Source organism: Trichomonas vaginalis, chromosome IV (genome assembly GCF_026262505.1).
Source record: "Trichomonas vaginalis G3 chromosome IV, whole genome shotgun sequence".
Taxonomy (NCBI): Eukaryota; Parabasalia; order Trichomonadida; family Trichomonadidae; genus Trichomonas; species Trichomonas vaginalis.
The window spans coordinates 26,992,495-27,011,722 of record NC_067206.1 but is presented as its reverse complement, the minus strand read 5'-3'; the positions used below and the strand labels follow the sequence as shown (position 1 = coordinate 27,011,722).

The following is a 19,228-nucleotide window of genomic DNA, read 5'->3' as shown; positions in this document are numbered from 1 at the left end:
GTTGACAAATTTATATATTGGAAAAAAATTGATAGAATTGCTCCACTTGCGGTATAGTATTTTTTTAAACCAACGATAATTAAATCATATAGCGGTTTTTCTCAATTCTGAACTTTTCACTACAAATTTTCAAATTCTTTCAATTTTTCAAATCAAAAAAAAATCATTAATTCCAATAGATGTTACCACTATTTTACACATTAATTTCATCCGACGATTACATTGTAAAGACCAAATACCTAAGAGCATATTACTGCAGACACTATTACTACGATCCATGGACTGATATTAACATTCAATATAATGAAAGAGCAGACTCAACAAGTGGAGGTGAAAGATGGGTTCCAACAACATATTCAGATGGTGGATGGTTCCCCATCTTCAAAGTTGACGATGATCCAACCAAAGTCAGAATCTTGGGAAGTAACAGGGGTGTTTCAAACTACAAAGGAATCTATGCATCAACAAATGTCACATATCACCCAGAAATAGGTGAAAAGTACCTTCTGATCACCTATTCATTCAAGAATCAAGACACCCGTCCACACACCCTTCATGTTGCATCACACACAGATGTTCAAATTAGGTCTAATGATCGTGCTACATGCAAATGGTATTATGGAAAACGTGGCTTAACTATGAAAGATCCAGGAACAGGTATCACATTAACACTTCTTATTAAGGGTGGCTATCATGTTACAGATGTTGATACATTCTGGTTCGGAAGATGGCAGGGCCCTAATACAAATCTTCACTACTTTGACAATTATACTGATTCAGGTGATAATGATCTTGTAAATACTGACTCTGCATTTTCAATCGGTTGGCTCAATCGTCACATTTATCCAAACGAGACACTTGATTTCTCTGTCCTTTTGGGTGTTGGTGCTAACCTGAAGAACCCAGCTGTTTTGACAGTTAACGATAACTTTGCTGATAACAACATGCCAAATCAGGAAATCACTGTTACAGGAACAGTCAACGATTTTGATCCAGATGAAAACGTAACGGTTTATTATCAGTTCAATGGTGGTCCTGAAACAAAGGTTGAAACATTCCCCACAGGAGCAAGTGGAGGAATTTCAAACGGTGCATTCTCATTCAAGGTTACACTTGGCCCCGACGTTGCACAGTATCCATTGAAAGTTTATGCAAGAGATTCTTTTGGCTTGACATCCAACGTATTTGAGAAGAATCTTCTTGTCAACGAAATTCCTAGACTTGTTCTCACAAGAGCACCTCCTTCCACCTTCTTCACAGGCGGTACAGTTATCCTTGAAGGTACAATCTGGGATGACAGAAAGGCCACCCTCAAATACCAGGTTGACAATGGCTACAACTGGAATACAGGCGATGAAGAATTTGTCTGCAACAGAGCTACAAAGCCATTCCGTAAGTCCTTCCCAATCCAGGAAGATTACATTAACTATGGCCACCACGTTATTAAGATCTGGGCACAAGATGATTTCGGCGTTCAATCAGAACCAATTATCGCTGAATTCGACTATGTCCAGCTTCACGCTCCCGAAATGAAACCTTCCCAAGCTCAAACAAGTATTCCAGAAGTTCATGTTGGTAAAAAATTTACTATTTCTGGTCAAGCCAGAGATATTGATTCAGGCGAAAGAGTCAGCGTTTACTATAAATATCCAGAAGACACACCTGGAACTCAACCACGCCCACTTTTCACCTTCGATTCAAATACAGGTTGGCAGGAATGGGAAATCGAATATGAAGTTCCTGATAGAAAACTTCCATTTGACCAAGAAGTCAAAGTTATTTTATATGCCGAAGATACACGTGGTGGTACTTCTGCTGATTTGGAGTTCAAGTTCATTGTTAAGAAAGTACAAACAATTCCACCAACACCATATGACGGTGAGGTTCCACCAAACCCATCTGATAATCCAAACATCCCTGATTCATCATATTCAGGACTTACTGCAACATCAGAAGTCCCAACAATTGTTTGCGAAGAGCATACAGATGTTAACGGAGATACATATACACGATGTGATTTGGGAACAACATATATCGTTATTACGACAGATGCTACACCAGCTCCTACACAATCAGCAACACCTTCTGCATCACCAGAGCCAGGAGCCTTCCCGGAGGAGGATAACGCAAAGGAAGTATCAGCTTCTAAAGAAAAGTCTAATAAGAAGAAGATGCTCATTATCGGCTTAGCTGCTGGTGGTGTTGCCGCCGCAGCTGTTGTTGCAGCAGCAATCATCATCCATGAGGCTACAAAGGCACCAAAGGACTTCGTTTTCAACGAAGAAAACGGAGAATTCATGGAAGTTGATGGCGATGCTTGCCAAGATGCAGATAACCCAATTTATGATGAGAACGGAGCTGACGATCCATTCGCTAACGAATTCGATGAAGATGACGGTCCAGTCGAAGGAATCTTCCCAGCTTAAAATTAAATTTCACCAAACTTTGGTTTTACCTAACTTAATTATCTTTTTTTCATTATAACTTTTTATGATTTAAGGATACCCTTACATTGCGTAGTTAGAAAGAGAATATGATATTGTCATGATTGCTAAAGTTTTAGGCTCCAGAAATGAATATACATCAAACTGAAACAATTGATAAATTGAATGAACTTTTGAGAGGTTCTCAAATAAAAAAAATTATCTAATTTTTTACAATATTACTATTATTTTATCCACATATGTATATATAGTAATTTGAGAAAACTTTTAGGAAAAAATAAGTTTAATAAAAATCTGAATTTTACTTGTTGTGGGATTGTTATTAATTGACACTCCAGACGTATTACTAATAGTTATGCGTATGCAATTAAAGTATTTCTGATGGACAAAATGTGAGATTTATATCAGATAATTCATTTCTACTATTAAGTTATTCATTTATGAGTTTGCACTTATTCGCACTAAATAAATAACTATTAAAAATTGTTTTAATTAATTGACACCATATAATAGAGTGAATTTTGTTTGATCAAACAACAATAGATGATAGATATAAAACCAAGAAACTTGCTATTAATATGCTCTACTTGCTATTTCAATGTAAGTATGATATTTTCTAAATGTTTCGTTCAGATAACTTAGATATATTAGTCAAAATTTGAAATTTTAATAGCACATATATTAAAAATAATTATTATTCATAAAAGATTAATGAAATAGTAAAAAAAAAATCAATCAAATTATAAAAATACAACATATGGTTTTTTATGAGAAAAGGACAGACTAGCCCATTGTCACTTTTTAATTTAGCAAATGAACGCTTATGGAGTGGAGTTTTTGGGTAAATCTGATTTGCTTATAAATGAAATAAAATCAAAAGAAACCATATTGGCATTATATTATGCAAAAATAAATGATCTTACTTAGTACTTTTAAAGTTAATTTCAGAAAAAATTTGACACAATGGTATCCGGCACATACAAGTGGTGTACAACCAAATCTTCGACTCGATGAACTTGTCATCGAGTTATATTCCAGTGTTGTTCCTTCATTCCTGATTAAGTTGCAAATTAAAGGTCTGGATTCAGAGAGAAGTGTTAAAGTTATCAAAAAAGTCACAAGAGATTTCGAAGAAATGACACAATTTAAAAAAGTCGAATGCATCAGTATGCTTGAAGCTGTTCAGAAAGGTCTGAAAAATGATACACTTGATCCCAACATTGTTTACTCAACATTAAAAATATTATTGCAAAGAAAACATTTGATTTAATAAACATTTAATTTATTATAATTAATTTTTTATTACAGTATAGTAAAAAATGCTATAAATAAATTATTATATTTTATTAAAATGTGACTTTTAATAGTAAGTGAATAAAATAAATCAGGAATTGGGAAAGAAATAAGGTTAATTAAAAATAATGAAAATTACAAGTTTAAGGTTAATGAAAAAGTGACAATGGGCGAGTTTGTCCCCCACTCGTTTTTTATGGTTGTCTCATAATAGCATTTCATGAGAAAAAATATAATACTATTTATTTTTGCATAGTTCAATTTTTTTAAATAATGCAAGATATCCCACCATTAGTTTTCATGAAATAATCCAAAAATCAGCATACACTTGAGAACATAGCAGCTCTACATGTTTTCGCTATTTATTTTCCAATAATATGAGGGGTTCACGGGATAAAGCTTCATTAAGCATAATTGATTACAATATCATCATATATATACCGAACATATAACAAATGGGATATTTGTATACTAAAATAAAAAAGGAGCAAATTATATAATTTTAGTCATGCTACTTATAGGTTCAAAAATCTTATAATATAAAAATATTTTCAAATACAAAGAAAATATGTGTTTATTTCAAATTTGAAAATTAGATATCTTGTGGGGTCCACTTTCCTCCTCTGTAATCACCTGTAGGGTTATCCTTAGGAAATCTTTTTGCATTTCTTGCCTTGTTGATCTCTTTTCTTGTTTCTGGTGTAGCTTTCTTTTGATTTCTGGATTTATTTTTCTCATATTCAAGTTTTTGGAGTTCGCGGATTGAAGGAGATATTTGGTAATTATTGACACGATTGTATATTTCTTGTTTGCATTTCTCTCCTTCGTTTTTTTGTAAAATTGTAACAGCCGTACGCATTTCAAACGATTTTGCGTTGTTTCCTTTGGGACACTGAGTAAGCATTGAGTGATGTATCGATTCATTTTGTTGTGTTTGAGCATTAGGATCAATTTCTGGAATCAACTTTGCGGCATCATCTGTAAAACGTTGAAATTGCTTCGCTAAATCAGGTTTTGTAAGTGGCTGAAACACAGGATATTCTTTGTCTTTTTCGTGAAGGCAATTTTCATGCCTTCCGAAAAAATGATTTAATGTATTCTTCCATAGGAAAATTTTTTTCGTTGTTTCAATTGGAAGCATGATAATAAAAGTGAACCACTTAATAACTTTCGAATATATCTGATGAAATACTTTTTTCTTGGTGTTTTAATGGTCTTCCACGTTTCTTCGGCTCTTCTGCTTTAGATTTGATTGGGAATGCTGGCTGTGATTCACTTTCTTTCTGTTGATTAACAGTTTCTTTTCCTGCTGCTTCTTTATATCCACCATTTTCAAGCTTTTCGAAAGCTCTGCCAACTGCACGTACACAATGACGAGGATCAAGTGTAATTTTAGCATTCGGAGCATATTGCTGGATGATGGCTTTCGTTTTATTGTCATTGTCATGAACCACTGTGGAAACATTTGTAAAGTCAAAATTTGACATCATCCTCTTTGTACATTCTGTTTCCATCATGTTGGATGGGCCTTCAAAGTCTCCTCCAGAGCTCTTTTTTATAACAGTTGTTTCACCAACAACTTTTCCACGGTTGTCCATCATTAAACTTTGGCACGCTGTAGCATTTCTGCCAACATTATAATGCGAATCAGTGCTTAAAAATGTATCTTTCTTCATTGTTTGTTGAGCATTTTTAATAGATTGCTCTTTATATTCTAGTATTACCTTACCTATTTCTTTTTGATGACGGTAAAACTCTTTTTCACTCGGCACTTTAATATTGTTATCTTGAAATAAATTCCTTGCTCGAGTATAAGAGTCACCATTAACAATTACAGAAGCAGTCCAGTGTTTTGGATCGACTTCCTTTGGCGCATTCTTTTCTTGGGAGTTTTTTCTTGCTTCAATTGATTTTTCGTTAGCTTCACGACTTTGTTGTTTGCGTCTGCTTGGTGGAGGCATATTACGTAAATGGTCGGCAAAAAATGTAATAAACGTAGTGAATAATTAAAAAGATTGCTTTATATAACAAATATAATCATTTTTTCCTTAGAAATCCCATTATTTGCATAACAATATTTAAAAATATTTTTTTGATATAGTTTACAGTCACATCAATATGAACTATATTAAACTATCAGAAACTTATGTATGTTATTAGTAAAGTTGAAATTTTTATCATATTTACACATTAAATTTAATTTTCATGCATATTTAAGTTTTTTTCAACACAATCTTGTATTGTTAGTACCGACAATATGAAAGAAAGTTATACTGTATTTAATTTTAGCAATAAACAAAAAAATCTAAATTATATCTTTAGATACTAGGATTGATTTAATGACTAAGAACGTTTTTATCAATAATACCATGATTCATAACATATAGACATAACCTAAATATACCAAAGCATTTCTACTTGGAACTAGCGCATCGCCAAAATAATGGGTCAATATTCATTTGACGTAATGCTGATCGAGAGAAGTCTTTATATATAAGCCTTATCACAATGCCACGAATGCACCCAGCTGCAGGCGTGTCTTGTTTAACATTCATTCCTATATATGATGGAACATTAATCAATAATCATGGAAGTATCACTTTTCAAATAACATCATTGTTAAATGAAAGAAAATTGTATGCAAAATTACATTTTGGTAATGGTGAGACGCAATATGTTGAAGTATATATCATTATTATTTAATATACAAACAAACTCTAGTACAAAATTGTATTAATTCAACTTTCATGTCTAATATAAAAACTTTTTTTAAAAAAAGAGATATAATCGTGTATAATATGAGAAAAATGAATATCAATACAAAATAAAATATCAATTAGCTATTGCTGATGACATATCATGAATATTGATCATTTGATTTGATTAATTTTGATAAATATTAGGCTTTTTGCTAGTTACATATTACAATAAGGCTTTTAAATGGATATTTATTGATATGAGCTTATTTCAAAATGACAGTCTTTGATTTATCCACTAATAAGATTTGATGTCACAAAAATCTAGATTTTGGGGCATAAAAACCTAACACCAAATCATAACTTCTGTGCATATACTAAATTGAGTACAGAAATATGTTAATTTTCAGTATTTTTAGAAGAATTCTTATTATCCTTCAAAAAGTCAGTATTTCTGCTGTAATTTTCTACAACATTGTAGTTATTGCACTTTGTCTATGGATTTGTATATATGTTATATATAAATTATATATCTAAACTGCCCATAAGTGCAATTTTTATATAAATTGTTTATTTCTTTAACAATTTCATATGAAATATGCTTTTTTAAGCGTATCAAAGCTGTGTTCTTAATGTGCATGGATATATCAAGAAAAATGTCGAAAAAAAATGTGAATTCACAAATTCACTGAATTTTCACCGTTTTTTGAATTTTGCTACAGCACTAATATTAAATAATACTAAAATCTTCTGTCTTTGTAAAAGAATAAATTCTGACAAAAAGTGCTCGTTTAAATTTAATGATCATCTGTATGACTAAGTGGTAAAAAGTGTTTATGACCAAAAAAGGGTTACATGCTTAGTCTATTTTTCTGACAGGATACTCTAGATTTACATGATCTCTATTTCATATCTCCGTTTTTAGATTCTTCGACAGATTTTATGATAGAAAACCAAGATTAACAAATTTCCGGCATGTTAATGAAGAAATCTGCAGCTACCCTCAATATTATTTCAATAATCAGTATCGTTTCTCTTACAATTTATTTTTTTCTCAATAATTTAACAAGAAATAACAATACACACTTGGTTTTACGTATAAAAGCTAAGTGTCGAACTTAATCAACTTTACTTACTTAGCAAATGAATATTTTTGTGGTTGCGAGTTCTGAATGCTGAAGTTTTAGATTTCTCTATAAATGATATCATTGCACTTACAATGTTGTTCCAGCCTATCGCATAAATCATAGAAAATCCAAAAAAAAAATAATATAAAGAAAATTCATGTCATGAAGTTCAAAAAATACCGTGTAACATTAAAATTTGTTATGCATAATACATTTTAGCTATTATTGATTTTTTTTAATTTTCGAGAAATTGAATGGTGAGTCCGATAGAGAAATTTTTAAAAATCCTAGTCCCTCATAGAAGTAATTTCCCTCGTCTCCCATACTTCCAAATGTATGCATATGACATAAACTTTTATGCATTACACAAGTGGCCAATAATATCTATAGAGTAAAAAATTAGAAATTTAATTTTTTTATATGATAGTTATATTTCAGATTTGCGAGCGTAACTTTTTTCTCCATGGCATACTTGTTTTAAGAGCAAATGATCAAAATCGTCCTTCAATTATTGAAGGAGCTGATATCTTTTGAAAATTGAATTGAAAGGGTATTCAATTTTCAAATTTCCTCTCAATTTTGGAAACATATCAACTCTATGAATTAACAATTATGTGCCTTCACAGTTTATCAGTCATATAAGGTGCTTATAAAGAAAAAAGTTACGCTCGCAAAATATGTTTTTATATAGATTTCACATAAAATAATTATGTAATTTCTAAAAAGAATATTTTTGTTCTTGAATATTAAAGTGTATTGTAGTTTAAAAAGTTTTAAATATGTTGCTAAAATTTCAGGTTTATAGCTCATGTCTAGCATGACTTCTTCGTATGCGCAAAAAATCTGACACGTAAGGGTATCCTTAATCTTTAAAAGCAATTATATGTATTTCAATTTCATATTGAATCTAATTTCATTGAAATAATTAAAATTATATATTAATTAAAGTATGTAAATATGAGCAACCTATTGCTTTCATATGTGTTGTAGATTAAATTTAATGCTTTTGCTGATTTTTATTCAATTATCCTGCAAAAACCAACCGTTGCTAAAAGACATTTAGCAGGCTGCAACCTGAATTGATTTTATTATAGGTTCCCAAATGTCATGGCCAAATACCAAATTTTCTCGTTCATATAAATTAACGTTGGTAGGATTTTATCGTAGAACATTAATACGCTAATGGACTATTCCATGCTTCCTTCACACAATCATAGTTCGCCACCTCTTTTACTGATTTATTGACATAAAGCAATCAATAAATATGGAATTATTGTTTAATGAATGAAATATGAGCCAAATTGCTAAAAATATACAAATAGATTTTATTCATATAAAGATTTTTCTCTGAATAACAATTTACAAAAGGTATATAAAATTATCTTCGCCAAGATTTGAATTTATTTATTTACAATAGTATATGAGGTAATACATATTGACCCATCTCCGGAGCACGAAATGATCTGATTCCTTGTAGGATGATGAGAAACTGCAAAAACTGTATTATGATGACAAGTCAATGTAGCAAGCATTTCTCCTGTTTCTACGTCCCAAACTCGTATTGTTTCGTCCTTTGATGCTGTAAAAACGAGTTTCCCGTCAGGGGAAAACTCAACTCCGATAATATAATCTGTATGACCAACCAAGTTCTTTTCCAATCTAAATTTTCCGACTAAATTAAATAATTTAGCGTTAGGATCCTGCGCTGCTATGCAAAGATATGTTGAACTACGCGATAATGCGCCGCTGTAAACGAATGTTGATTCTGCCGAAACAATCTGAGGTTCTTGAGCTAAGTTAGAATCGTAAAAGCATATATCGCTATTAGATGCCAGAACAATAACGCTGCTGTCGCCATTTGTTATCAAAACTGAAACAATATTTTGGTTTTTCGCGAATTTAACACTCTTAATAAGTTCGAACTGTGGTAAACTCCATAGATTGATGACGCCATTTTTGTTGGTTGTAATGAGTCGTTTACCGTCGTTGAAAAACGCAATTGCTGCGGCCGCTTCTGATGATTTTTGAATGGTTGCAGCATGAGTAAGCATTGGGACGTTGAATGCGAAAATTGAAAAGTCTGCGGCACAAACAACCAAATACTTGCTATCTGGTGAAAAAACTACGTCTCTTGTGGCCTTTTCGTAAGCTTTGCTGGTATCAAAAGGAAGGGAGACTGCTTGTATGCATTCGTTTTTGTTCGCATCGTATAAAAATAATTTTAGATAAGTTGAAAATGCGAAATACGCACCATTTTTCGAATATTTGACCGAGCATAAAACATCATTCATAGGAATCTGTGAAGTAATGCTGAATTGGACAATGTAATTTCTCAATAATTTTAACGTCGGCTGACTTTCGTTAGATAATGGAATTTGAGCATGAAGAACCGCTTTGGAATTCATTGCAGTTTTAAATTTAAGTAAGCATGATTTTAATTCGGTTATATCATCTTGGAATTGTTTAACACAAATCAAACAAGAGTTTTTTACTTCCGTTAATGAGCTGATTTTTGCTTGCTGTTCTAGAATAGCTTTTGTTAAAACATCTAATCCTAAAAAACTCTTTTGCCTCTTCGACATCTGTAATCAGCTCAGGAAAAAAAAACTACAAATAATCATCTTCCTTTGAATCCAAAATAAGAAAAAAAGATTCTCAAACTGACTTGACATGTGAAATAATGATTGAGTATTGTAATGCAGGTCGTTATTGACTTGGTCCAAAATTTAGAGAACTTTGAATAGCGTCTATTCAAAATGATTCACTAATTTTAACGAAACCCTTTTCAATCCAAATATTTCTTTTCTGTATTGTTGATCATAATGCAATGTGCAAGATTTATGAAGGAAAACTTTTAAGAGGTCATTTAATTTTTACTGAACAAATATACATTAATGTTTGTAAATTATCTTTTATAAATATTCTAAATTTGTTTTGTGAGAGCATTGAATTTTAATATTTCGTGTTTTTATGCTCTCACGAACTCAGCCTTTATCAAATTATAGCATGCTGATGATTTGGAATATCTCATGCAATTGATGTTCACCAAGCTTTGCGGAGAAGATAGCCTGAAATCGTTTCTCATTTTTGTTTCCATTTATGTTTTTTTCAAAACTTGGGAGTTGGGTGTTTCTCCCCAAATTTGCCGTTTTTAGTTTACAAAATTTACTTTTGTAATGTGTCAAATTTTTGGAATTCAAAGGTTGCTATCAAAACAACAAAAAATGCCATTTTCTTATGGTAGACTACATATAGAGTCACCTCTAACTGTTAACTGGTTAATCATAGTATTGTCCCATCCATATCATGGAAATCCCCAATTTATATTCCATGAGAATTCTAAAAGGCAAAGACACGACTTTTGTGTAGTCTAGATTCAAGGGCATAAGAGCAAAGCTGCATAATTATTGTGTTTCTTGGGATATTAGTTATACGTTATTCCTCTCACTCGCTATACTATTACTCTCTGATTCAACAGGGGTCAAGGATGTTAATTTATTCGAATGGGGCAAAGTTCTATACGAAGCCTCTCATTTAATGAGAGGATTCGTAAAGGCTTTCCTTTAATGATCTTTTACTAGTGATACCCGGCTCTCAAGTGACCAATTAATCAGTATTTGATCGAATAGGGCAGACTTTTTCTGAAACATCTCATTTGATCACCGGTGTCCATGGGAAGTTCTCTGCCCAAGCATAATGTGTTTGTGGTATATGTTCCAAAGAGAGCTCAAAAATTTATCTGTAATTCGTTTATACTGAAGTTTTCTTGGAGTAAATCAAATAAAGAGCGGTATCCAGAAAATTCCAGCATAAGCTAATTCTATTGTGATCATATAGCTCTTCATATACAAGAGAACTTGAAAGTAGTTCCTGGTGGGAAGAGTTTCGATGTGTCTCTATACAATGCAAATAAATATATTAATATGTGTTTTTATATAACAAGTATGACTTATTTTGCAACAAATGATAAGCTAACAACATATTTTTACAGTATTGCCAGTAGAAGGAAAGAATGAGATATATTTCATGTATCAAAAGGTCATTGTATAGGAGCATAATGAAAAAATTTAATAACCATAGCCACATGCTTGCAATAAACTTATTATAGTGAAAGTAATTTTTATTTTCAAAGTCATGAAAGTAAACTTCAGAAATTTTGTTCTTAACGTCTGGATAATGGATTTCTACGATTCTAAGGCAGCTGTTGATGCCATGGCGGCACTCCAAGCTCGCATCCGTGAGCTAGAAGCTGGTAATGCTAAGCTCAGGAAGGAAGCTTCAAGGCTGAGAGTGCTTGCAGATGAAGATGAATCAAAATTACAAGAAAGAGAGCTTTCTTTGATGGAAGCATCAGACAGAGCACAAAAGATGCTTGAAGGAGCTTCTGAAACTTTAACTGAATTAAGAAGAATTAAAAAAGAAAATAGATCGTTAGAAAAAGAAATTGCAGAATTACAAGAACAATTAACAAGAAAGGTAGATTCAGAACGTAAATCAGCAAATTCACTTGCATCAATGGAAAAACAGCGAAAACATGCTAAGAAGCTTATTGCTGAATACGAAGCTTTATTTAAAGAAATATTAACACCTCCTGCTCTTGATTTACAGAGAATAGACGGCGTTCCATTCAATAATACAGCAATTACAGCTAATACACACTCATTACCTGCCACACTTCAAACTGTAATTCAAATAATTCAAACGCTGCCATTCCCATTCAGAGATCAGAAGCTTGAAAAGAAGAGAGAAATCATAGTTGAACTTTTGAAAGCAAGAGATATCTCTGCTAGAATTGCTGACGAAATTCATGAACTTGAGCTCCAAAAACGAGATATGGGCAATTCTAGACGCATACAAGCTGAAATCGATGTTAAGGCATCACATTATTATTTAATCACTCAGGCTATGTCTCGTTTCAGATTTGAATGAAACGCTTAATGTAGTATTTTTCTTTTGTTGGGTATTCTAGCGACTATAAAATTCAGATATTTGTTCATTTTTATGATAAACTCAAACCTTTTTGATAGAACTTCACTATGAATTGTGCTTAGTAGAGGCATATCTGTGATCACCATTATCATATAATAAAATAATGCCCATATATGAATTCAATAAAATATTGGATTTTATCTGGAAATGATTATCTTGAGATTGTTTACTCAGAATTATCTTCTCATGGTGAAAAATTATTGAGGAATTTCAGTATCATAACATGATCCAAATAATAATTATGGAGTGATGATTTACCTAGGCTAGAATATATTGAACAAAATATTGTTGTATGTATATAATTCATGTTGATGATCATCAATCCCATCTAGCACATGCGAACAAGGAGTTAATGAATTATTATTGATTTTTTTGACATAATAAATTTCAAGTTGTCAAAAAATATTGTAAACTGTCAAAATGACTGTTGTTGACCGAATTGAAGTTTGCCCAACACTTATCCGAACATTCTTCCAAAAGGACAACCATCACACAGTCGCAGAATTTGCAAAAGAATTCCCTTCTCCAGAGGCATATGTCTATACATGGAAAGATGCAACCTTACGTGAATTATCGTACACAATCATTAGAACAGCAAAGCTCAGCGATGTGAAAACATTATCATTCATGATGGTAATACCAAACATGACAGAAGGAGGCTGGCAAATGCAAAATTTAGGAACAATAGATTTAGAAGATATGAATTTAGTAGAAACTACAACTTTAGAAGGTTATGACTTCGTTCCAGGTTTCATGCTTGATATAGCCTATACCACAAATGAATAAATTTGTTATTTATTTTTTTGTTGTTTCTGTAAAAATAGATCTTGTTCTTATTATCAATACTTTAATATAATTGTTTATATATTTTTACCTATAAAATCATTTTTCTTTATCATGCCTAGTGAAATCGAACTGAACGATGTCGAAATTACCAATAAAAGCCAAACAGAGATGCTAACAGAAATGTATGAACTAATGAAACCGCGATCACTCCTTTTAATGGGTTTTATTTACGTGTTTGCAGCAGGATTATTAGTTTTAACAATAATATTAATTCCTTCTCAACAAGTTAATTTAATATCTTATGCCAATAAGTCTATAAGTGACAATTTCGAACTCAGTACAATCCTATCTGGCCTCAAACCATATTTCAAAAATGTGAAATTCGGTTTTACTTCAAGAAGCCTTTTTTCGAAGCCATTAATAGCTGTTGCATCAGGAGTATTTACAGAAGAATTCAATAATTCAAAAGTTAACCAAGTAGACGTTGCAGAAAAATCGTATTACATAAAAAGAGGCCAATTTTCACAATTCTATACAGCATCTAACTTTACAAAGGATAGTATATCTTCAAAATTCAATTTCAACCTCTTAGAAGGTTCTTTAATTGAACTTACAATGATTTGGAAGTACGACAACTTAGTTTTCTTCCTTATTAACATCACATTCCAATCCATTATATACATAGCCTTTGTTATGATCTTCCATTCATATATTAGAGCCAATTTCAGCATAAATAGGAAACAACCAACACTAATTCATCAAATTATATCATTTGCAAACACAGTTTCTCTCGTATTTCTATTTCCAATCAATCCAATACTTAGTTTAATTAACGAAGAAAAATATAAATTATTTATTCAAATAAATAACAGATTATCACATTCCTTTTACTTTGCCATATTCAACATATTAACATGGGCGTATATTTACAGAAGACAATCCGATATTAAGTACTTAAAATACATTTTCCAATTTCATTTAGCAATTACGTTCTTATACTTACTTCCTTTGTATATAACTGGTATAGAGATTGAATATATTCTTGATGATACTATTTTATTTGGCTTATTAGCTTTAGTTTGCTTAAATTCACTCAGATTACCTTTAAGTGTTGACAGCAGATCAACAGAGCTATATTCATCACTTATACATGTTATTATATTGCTTCTTACTTCTGGAGCTTCCATTTATTCTATGATGGTTCAAAGAGAACCAAAATTTACTCTTTATTCGAAATTAATTGATGGAATTTCTCTTTGTTTCATCTGTTTCTTGCATTGGCCTGTAGATGAGACACAGACAGCTTACGAACAGGCTGATCATCAACAAGAACCACAAGGAGAACTTCTTGATGATCTTGAAGAATAATTTTTTTAAAAAATATCTTATTTTTGTTGTTAGAAATAAAAAATCAAAACTTGTAAATATGAGTTTGCTCCTTTTTATTATTGTGATGAACAAAGTACAAGTTAATCAAAAATATTAAGTAACAGAACTAGTTTTGGTGAAATATAATTGACACGCTTACATAACTATGAAGTAAAATCAAAGAATTTCTACATTTTAAAGCCTTTTAACTCAATCATTCTAGAATTTTCATTAAAAAGAAGATTTCTAATCTTCTAATGAAAAACTACTAAGCACCACTATGGACAAAGCAACAAATTTTGTTCATGTTCATTTATAACTTTTTCAATGCCCATTTTTGTTCAAAAGATATATATAATTCATATCTAGCTAACAAAAAAGCAAGTTTTCTATGAACATGTCTTAATAACGAACAATAGTTCTTTTAGCTAAAAATAAAAAAAAGAAATCAATTAGAAAGAAGGATAAATTTACATACAAAATAAAGATATATTCAAACATCAAGATTAGCCGTATACATGATAAGCCCGATGCTGAAAACGATCAAATCAGGAAGCTTTTCACTGGCGATTATCTCCAAAGTGTCAGTACCAGTTTTTCTGACTGAACAAAGATCAGGTGAGTTCTGTCCTTTGGATTGGTCAAAGAATATGGCATTCTTTTCGCTTGGAAGTGTAAAATGGTTGTGAAAATCCAGAGCAAACATACCATTTCTAAGCATTTTTGGCGTTCTGGTTACTAATACTTGCTTAGGAATGCCAGATTCCTCTTCAATATTGATAGTAATTAGTCTAGGACGAAGTAAATTTTGCATATTATGAGTTACTTGAGCAGACATTAATATTGGACCATCAATAGCAGATTTTCTCAATTTAAACTCAGTCGATGAGTTTTCTGGGATCATGTAAAGATCGCAAGGCTGTGACATATGTACTTCTGGTCCATTTTTGATTGCTATTGCACTTTTAGGGTGTCTACCTTTGCACTTAGCAGAAATAATAACTTCATCGCCTTGTGCTGCTTGCACTTCATTTTCTAAAGGTACTTTTGTAAATTCAAAAGTAAAAACTGCTTTCAGACGTGATTTTTTGCGGATCAATGCGTAAGAAATCGACTTAACTGGCTCTGGTTGAGAAATAACTATACTTACTGCGTCATCTTCTTGAGGTTTTGAAGAAATAATTCTCGGATTTTCTTTTGCTGATTCTGCAGGTGGATTAATTGGTTCAGATATCGGCTTTGGTTGTTCTTTCTGCTCATTTTTGTTGTCTTCTGACGATCCTGAGTCTGATATACTTGGATTTCGTGGAGTTTGTTGGCGATTTCGCTTACGCTTTACTCTTGCTTTGTTGGATTTTGGATTTTCTCGTCTTTTAGTTGTTTTTTTACTAATAACGACATCTGAACTTGAACTTTCATCATTGCTTATATCTAATGGCACATCTTGACTCTCACTTTCTTCATTTTTTGATTTTTCTTCTGGAGCATGTAGACTACTTGATGATTTTGAACTCATGCATCAAAAATAAAAAATTTTTTATTTTAGAAAAAGTTCTAATCCTAAAAAAGTGCTATCGATATTTTAATTTTGACAAAACCCCCTTTTAATTTAATATAGCTCCCTATTTATTTCAGAAATTATGTACACACTCTTCGTAAGACCAATTAACCATGTTAGCAAGGAGTTCCTACTTTCAAGGTTTAGTGAATATGGTGAAGTAAAAGATTTATACATTCCAAAAGACTTCAAATCAGGCCGCAGAAGAACAATTGCATATGTCAAATACGATGACAAAGTAGAAGCTTCAAAAGCTATAGAAGGACTTAATGGAAAGGAAATTAATGGGAAAGAGATATATGTTAGCTGGTCATCTGAAAAACAAAAAACTCCAGATGAAATGGAAGCAGCAAAAGCTCAAAGACAACTTGAAAGGCAAGAAAATCCGAAACCTCCGAAGTATACACCAGAAGAGCATGAGCTTTATCTTAAGAAGAAACATTTCGCTGAAGGAGAATTTCATGAAAAATACTTCACAGCAGTTGACTATCCATTGGGTGTTGGCGAAGAATATACACCAGTCTTCCAGCGTGGATTAAAGCCAATTGGTGAGAGAAAAACATTCTTTACTTGGCAATTTATCCCAGAGGATAAAATACAGATGATAATAGAACAAGAAATACTGCGCTCAAAGGAAGGAAAGAAACCAACAGAAGAAAAAACAGAACAACCAGAAGAACCACAGGTTTGAAAAATATAATTTTCAAACAACCGAAATCAATATTAAGAAATGCATTTTTACTCGGACTATGCATTTTCCTTCGATTTTACTATAATATTGTTTTTTATTTACTAAAATATAAGTTTTGACTTTAAAAACATATAAATTTTCTTTTCTATACGTGAAGAAAATTCCAATTAAGACATAATCTATTTATTCAAACAGGAAAATGATGGTAATTTAAAAAAAATTATTATTCTTTGCTTCTCCAATCTACAACAGGCTTAGTACCAGTGACATTTTGTTGCCAACCCATCTGTGTGAACTGATCTGGGAAGCAAATATTTAATTTATTCGTCAATGATTCTCCTAAGAACTCTGATGTGTTTTGCCTTGATAAGAGATCACTTCTAATCAAAGTAGCTGCTCTGAAAACAGGTGGGTTGATTGGCAAGTCAGCAATAACAGGAAGTGCGTGTTGTACATCTTTTACGAGGCTCATCATTGAATTGTAGTAAGCTCTAGCAAGATTATCACGCGCTGATAAGAGATCTGACTTTTCATTCTGAGTCATTGGTGAATCGCTTGTATATTCTGTAAGTAGGGCAATTTCTGCAGCTTTTGTACTAATTTTCTTGCACATTGGGAAACCTAGTTGAAATTGGAAACGTGCTGATTTATCTGGTGGAACTGGCGTAGATAAAGTGCGCTTTGAAATTGGAGGAACAGAAATTTCTGGATTTAAAGTAGTGTTAGGTAAGGGGCTTTGAGGTGGATTTACAGGAGTACTGAATTGCCTAATTGGAGATTTATTGAAATCATTTGGTTCACGGGTTCGAAATTTACGGTCATGGCTTTTATGATAGTATTTGTGGCCAGATTCTTCTGAAGTAGGAGAAGAAATTTGAACACTATTTGTTCGATCTGATCTTTTTCCGGGAATCATCCACAAAAAATGAGTATTTTGAAATGATATTCAATAATGTATCTTGAAACATCAATATTATAAAACACAATTATGTGCTTATTAAATATTTTTCTATGAAATTTGATAAATTTATAAATTTACTTTTCATATGGTTTTTAACATAAAAATAAATATAGTGAAGAGCATATCTATGTAAATGTAAACTTTGTGAGAAATATTTTTATTTAACATCTGTATGTTTGTTAATAAGGACGAGCATACGAAGTATGCAGAACTTTTGGTAACATACAAAGACTATGTTGAAACATTTAACTCATTGTATCAGCTTAAGTCAGAAAACGAAGAAGAAATTAACAAGTTATTCAATATGATCAAAACAAATCTTATCGATACCAAATATTTTGGTGTAGACCAGATCATAAAAATATTTAGTAATATAATTATTTACAGGAATGGTTACTTAAAATCATATTTCGCACTTTTCAAAAAATTTTACGAAGAATATCATCCAAAACAAGTTCCTGGAATTTCAGTAATTTTTAATTACTTTGCATATAAAAAATATGGCATTGTTTTAGATAATATGCGCAAGTCTTCAATCAATCAACTGGAAAAACAAAATTTATCATTGGATGTTCATGAAGAAAACACAATCTACAGATCAATTATGAATGATGACAAAGAGCGCTTTATTGCATTCACAGAAACTCCAGAATTTGATGAAAAACAATTATTCAAAAGTGAATTATATCCATATAACAAAGAAGGATATAATCTGATTGAATTATGTTGTTATCATGGAGCAGTTAATTGCTTTAAGTTTCTTAGAACCAAATATAAATCTCCAATCACAGAAACATGTCTTCAATTTTCTTTCTTGAGTGGAAAGCCTGATATCATGAGTGAATGCATGAAAGCTCGGCGCCCATATGATAGTTGTATGCGATATGCAATTATTTCACACAATATTGATTTTATTTGTTTCTTGATGAATGAATACAATATCAGAATTTCCCTTGAAAACTGTTGTGAATTTAAAAATCTCCAAGCATTTTTGGTATTTTTAGACCAAACGGAATATATACAAACGGCATTTACTTATTCAGCAAGCTTTAATATTCCAGAACTTTGCAAATATCTAATTCAATGCGATTCTAATATATTATTAACCATGAACAATGCATACCCGAATACAAACACAGCTATTAATTACGCTGTTGAAGGAAATTCTGTTGAAACTGCAAAATTTTTATTTGATAATGGAGCGAAATTTAACAGATTTCACTCTGAGAAGTATGAGCTTCATATTGCAATAATAAATAATTGTAAAAAATGGTCGAATTACTTCTTTCTAAAGGCGCCGAAATAAATAAAAGAA

The 19,228-nt window shown here is 31.7% G+C and overlaps 10 protein-coding genes and 1 pseudogene across 11 annotated transcripts, besides 6 other annotated features; 6 read left to right on the top strand and 5 right to left on the bottom strand.

The window, feature by feature from the left end:
- Nucleotides 1–161: 161 nt before the first annotated feature.
- Nucleotides 162–2,570, top strand: TVAGG3_0175870 (Listeria-Bacteroides repeat domain (List Bact rpt) family; the record flags this gene model as incomplete). Its single annotated transcript, XM_001582246.2, has 1 exon — nucleotides 180–2,426. The coding sequence occupies one exon, from the start codon at nucleotides 180–182 to the stop codon at nucleotides 2,424–2,426; it is 2,247 nt and encodes a 748-aa protein (XP_001582296.1).
- A 643-nt stretch (nucleotides 2,571–3,213) lies between these two features.
- Nucleotides 3,214–3,251: a terminal%2Cinverted (terminal inverted repeat of MuDR-5_TvMULE4 transposon ID:TVAGG3_0175860).
- Nucleotides 3,214–3,926: a mobile genetic element.
- Nucleotides 3,889–3,926: a terminal%2Cinverted (terminal inverted repeat of MuDR-5_TvMULE4 transposon ID:TVAGG3_0175860).
- Nucleotides 3,927–8,422: a mobile genetic element.
- TVAGG3_0175850 (uncharacterized protein) lies at nucleotides 4,330–4,679 on the bottom strand (the record flags this gene model as incomplete). Its single annotated transcript, XM_001281309.2, has 1 exon — nucleotides 4,330–4,679. A coding segment is annotated over one exon (350 nt), but the record flags the coding sequence as incomplete, so codon positions are not given.
- On the bottom strand, nucleotides 4,827–5,698 carry TVAGG3_0175840 (annotated as a pseudogene). The gene has a single exon. A coding segment is annotated over exon 1 (872 nt).
- A 331-nt stretch (nucleotides 8,423–8,753) lies between the features above and the next one.
- On the bottom strand, nucleotides 8,754–10,416 carry TVAGG3_0175820 (WD repeat-containing protein family; the record flags this gene model as incomplete). Its single annotated transcript, XM_001582249.1, has 1 exon — nucleotides 8,961–10,142. The coding sequence occupies one exon, from the start codon at nucleotides 10,140–10,142 to the stop codon at nucleotides 8,961–8,963; it is 1,182 nt and encodes a 393-aa protein (XP_001582299.1).
- Nucleotides 10,417–11,040: 624 nt separating this feature from the next.
- Nucleotides 11,041–11,103: a mobile genetic element.
- Nucleotides 11,104–11,254: 151 nt separating this feature from the next.
- Nucleotides 11,255–11,382: a mobile genetic element.
- A 312-nt stretch (nucleotides 11,383–11,694) lies between these two features.
- Nucleotides 11,695–12,627, top strand: TVAGG3_0175790 (uncharacterized protein; the record flags this gene model as incomplete). Its single annotated transcript, XM_001582250.1, has 1 exon — nucleotides 11,695–12,489. One exon carries the CDS (start codon nucleotides 11,695–11,697, stop codon nucleotides 12,487–12,489), a length of 795 nt encoding a protein of 264 aa, XP_001582300.1.
- A 342-nt stretch (nucleotides 12,628–12,969) lies between these two features.
- Nucleotides 12,970–13,335, top strand: TVAGG3_0175780 (negative regulation of mRNA splicing, via spliceosome; the record flags this gene model as incomplete). Its single annotated transcript, XM_001582251.1, has 1 exon — nucleotides 12,970–13,335. One exon carries the CDS (start codon nucleotides 12,970–12,972, stop codon nucleotides 13,333–13,335), a length of 366 nt encoding a protein of 121 aa, XP_001582301.1.
- A 111-nt stretch (nucleotides 13,336–13,446) lies between these two features.
- TVAGG3_0175770 (uncharacterized protein) lies at nucleotides 13,447–14,703 on the top strand (the record flags this gene model as incomplete). The annotated part of the gene is made up of 1 exon (XM_001582252.2): nucleotides 13,447–14,703. One exon carries the CDS (start codon nucleotides 13,447–13,449, stop codon nucleotides 14,701–14,703), a length of 1,257 nt encoding a protein of 418 aa, XP_001582302.2.
- A 466-nt stretch (nucleotides 14,704–15,169) lies between these two features.
- TVAGG3_0175760 (uncharacterized protein) lies at nucleotides 15,170–16,262 on the bottom strand (the record flags this gene model as incomplete). Its single annotated transcript, XM_001582253.1, has 1 exon — nucleotides 15,197–16,219. One exon carries the CDS (start codon nucleotides 16,217–16,219, stop codon nucleotides 15,197–15,199), a length of 1,023 nt encoding a protein of 340 aa, XP_001582303.1.
- A 54-nt stretch (nucleotides 16,263–16,316) lies between these two features.
- TVAGG3_0175750 (RNA binding) lies at nucleotides 16,317–17,021 on the top strand (the record flags this gene model as incomplete). The annotated part of the gene is made up of 1 exon (XM_001582254.2): nucleotides 16,344–16,952. One exon carries the CDS (start codon nucleotides 16,344–16,346, stop codon nucleotides 16,950–16,952), a length of 609 nt encoding a protein of 202 aa, XP_001582304.1.
- A 154-nt stretch (nucleotides 17,022–17,175) lies between these two features.
- On the bottom strand, nucleotides 17,176–17,868 carry TVAGG3_0175740 (uncharacterized protein; the record flags this gene model as incomplete). Its single annotated transcript, XM_001582255.1, has 1 exon — nucleotides 17,176–17,868. The coding sequence occupies one exon, from the start codon at nucleotides 17,866–17,868 to the stop codon at nucleotides 17,176–17,178; it is 693 nt and encodes a 230-aa protein (XP_001582305.1).
- A 217-nt stretch (nucleotides 17,869–18,085) lies between these two features.
- Nucleotides 18,086–19,219, top strand: TVAGG3_0175730 (protein of unknown function (DUF3447); the record flags this gene model as incomplete). The annotated part of the gene is made up of 1 exon (XM_001582256.1): nucleotides 18,086–19,219. The coding sequence occupies one exon, from the start codon at nucleotides 18,086–18,088 to the stop codon at nucleotides 19,217–19,219; it is 1,134 nt and encodes a 377-aa protein (XP_001582306.1).
- Nucleotides 19,220–19,228: the final 9 nt, after the last annotated feature.